General features: G+C 39.7%; 1 protein-coding gene across 1 annotated transcript in view; it reads left to right on the top strand.

The window, feature by feature from the left end:
• Nucleotides 1-1,290, top strand: part of LOC116863567 (serine/threonine-protein kinase greatwall-like) — a 4,500-nt gene extending 3,210 nt beyond the window's left edge. The window contains exon 3 of the mRNA XM_032850993.1: nt 1,271-1,290. Coding sequence (XP_032706884.1) covers nt 1,271-1,290 — 20 coding nt within the window. The remainder of the gene's footprint in view (nt 1-1,270) is intronic.
• Nucleotides 1,291-3,035: the final 1,745 nt, after the last annotated feature.

The raw sequence follows: 3,035 nt of genomic DNA on the forward strand, positions 1-3,035 counted from the left end.
GGAGATTTAAGGAATTGTTCTATGGGATTGTCATGGTTGGCAAGTCTGTAATCTTGCAGTGTAAGCCAGCAGACTGTAGACCCAGGGAATAGTTGATGTTGTAACTCAGGACTGAAAGCAATGTAGAAGCAGAATTCCTTCTACTTGCGGGTGGGGGGTGGGGATAGGGAGTATGGAGGACAACACCTTGATCTTTTTTTCTTTTAATGCTTTCAACTGACTGGATGGGGCCCACCCAGATTATGGAGGGTCATCAGTTTTTACTTAAGTATACCTAAACGTGGGGCGCCTGGGTGGCTCAGTGGGTTAAAGCATCTGCCTTCAGCGCAGGTCATGATCCCAGGGTCCTGGGATAGGGCTTTCTGCTCGGCAGGGAACCTGCTTCTCCTGCCTCCCCTCTCTCTGCCTGCCTCTCTGCCTACTTGTGATCTCTGTCTGTAAAATAAATAAATAAAATCTTTAAAAAAAGAAAAAAGTATACCTAAATGTTAATCTCATCTAAAACTCAACTTTAGAGCAACAATTAGATTCATGTTTCACCAAGTCTCTGAGTACTATGGATTAGCCAAATGGGTACATAAATTTAAATATCCCATGTTAGTTTCCTCATCTGCGAAATGGAGATAATAATAGCACCTACCTCAGAGGTTGTTATGAAATTTTAATAGGTAAATATAAAGCATGTAGAATAGTATCTGACAAATAGTGCTAAAAATATTTTAAGTAAAGGACATATACTGGGAATACTATAAAGTTTGGTGTATAATGAGGAAAGTATTGGGAAGTGGTGGGTTTTGAGCATGCGGACTTTGAGAGTTGCTTGTTTGTCATTTCTTTTTTTTTTTTTTTAAGATTTTATTTATTTATTTGACAGAGAGAGATCACAAGCAAGCAGAGAGAGAGGAGGAAGCAGGCTCCCTGCTGAGCAGAGAGCCCGATGAGGGGCTCGATCCCAGGACTCTGAGATCATGACCTGAGCCAAAGGCAGCGGCTTAACCCACTGAGCTACCCAGGTGCCCCATTGTTTGTCATTTCTAATGAAGAATTTGCGGGAGCGAGAATTGGTGAGGATATTTTAACTACAAATTGTAGAGATCTGACTCCTGAGGTAGTCTGTGGATTAAATGTTTAGCGTCTCCAATAGCTTCTGTTCAGTATGCACAAATGGTTTTCTACGGATGGTTGGGCCTTAGGATGTAGTTTTTTGGCCCTGAATTTGTAATTTATGAACAGGATGTTCATTTCATCATAATTGATTTGCCTTCAGGAGTGGAATACCTTTATCCTTGATATGCTAAAGCTCTCTGTAAGTCTGTGGAACATAACTGTGGGACACTTCAACTTTTTGCTGTATCAAAAGCTTGAAACTGAACAGAACATGATATCCAGCTTCAAGCTGTACACCTGAAAATTCAGGATAGATTATAAAAATAGAGTCTAAAACTCTTTTGGTACCTGGTGGTTAAATCCATTTTTAGTCTTTCAGTAAATCTGTAAGTATATTTAGACTGACATTAAATGTGGCTTCAAAGATTTAATGGGAAGACTAGAAAACTTTGGAGAATAAGAAGTTTTTCTAGGACAGTGGTGAGCACTTGTTTTTTATTTGGACTAATTCAGGATCAATAAAAGTTTTGTTGGTTTTTTTTTAAAGATTTTATTTATTTATTTGACAGACAGAGATCACAGGTAGGCAGAGAGAGGAAGGGAAGCAGGCTCCCTGCTGAGCAGAGAGCCCGATGCGGGGCTCGATCCCAGGACCCCGGGATCATGACCTGAGCCAAAGGCAGAGGCTTTAACCCACTGAGCCACCCAGGCGCCCCAATAAAAGTTTTTTTACACAGTTTAAGTACATGAACTATGATCATATTACACTATTGTTCTATACTGTTGACCTCATCCTTTCTAATGGCTACACAGAATTACATGGATTTATTAAGGAATTCCATAATTTTTATAACAAATGTCCTATTAATGAGTTGGTTTGGGTTCTTTGACTATTCTAAACAACACTCAAAAAAAAAAAAAAAAAAAAAGGGCGCCTGGGTGGCTCAGTGGGTTAAAGCCTCTGCCTTTGGCTCAGGTCATGATCCCAGTATCCTGGGATCGAGCCCCACATCGGGCTCTCTGCTCCGTGGGGAGCCTGCTTCCTCCTCTCTCTCTCTGCCTGCCTCTCTCTGCCTACTTGTGATCTCTGTCAAATGAATAAATAAAATCTTAAAAAAAAAAAAAAAAAGCCACTCCAATGAATAGCTTAGTATGAATGGTAGTAGCTGGTTGTAATGACCTTCTCTGGAAGCGACAAGACCTGGCAATACTGTGGGAAAGGAAATTGGAGCAAAGATACAAAGTTGTATTGAGGGAATTCACCCTCAGGACAACATTAAGGGCTGCCCTTCAGGAGACCCCCTAGGTTCTAAGAAACCCAGAAATGTGGGTCTACTTTTTATAGGACAATTCACTGTCTGAGAGTGTTGAAAAAAATAGAGTAGCAGTAAGAAGGTGAAAACCAAATACTATAAGAATAATTGACTTTCCATTTTTTTAAGCCTGTGGTAAGCCAAACCTAGCCCACTGTTTCTGCACAGCCTGTGAGCTGAGAATAGTTTTGGCATTTTTTAAATGTTGAAAAAAATCGAAGGAAGAATAATACTTTGTGATAAGTGAAAACTATATGAAATTTGAATTTCAGTGACTAAATACATCTTATTGGAAGACAGCCACATTCTTTGTTTACTTATTGTCTATGGCTGCTCTTGGGCTACAACAGAAGATTGAGGTAGTTGCCACATAGACTGTATGGCTTGCAAAGCCTAAAATATTTACTATCTGGCTCTTCACAGAGAAAGAAGGAAACACTGACATATTCCATTCCCAAAGAAGGTAGGGGACTATTTAATCACACACGGCATACGGAACAGTATGTAGTAAAGGCATTAGAGAGCACCAGGAAGACTTAAAGGATTAAAACAATATCCTGTTAGTTTCAGGTGTAAATCATAGTGATTCCATATTTTTATACATTATGAAATGAG

This window comes from Lontra canadensis, unplaced genomic scaffold (assembly GCF_010015895.1).
Source record: "Lontra canadensis isolate GAN:19392208 unplaced genomic scaffold, GSC_riverotter_1.0 scaffold1652, whole genome shotgun sequence".
NCBI lineage: Eukaryota > Metazoa > Chordata > Mammalia > Carnivora > Mustelidae > Lontra > Lontra canadensis.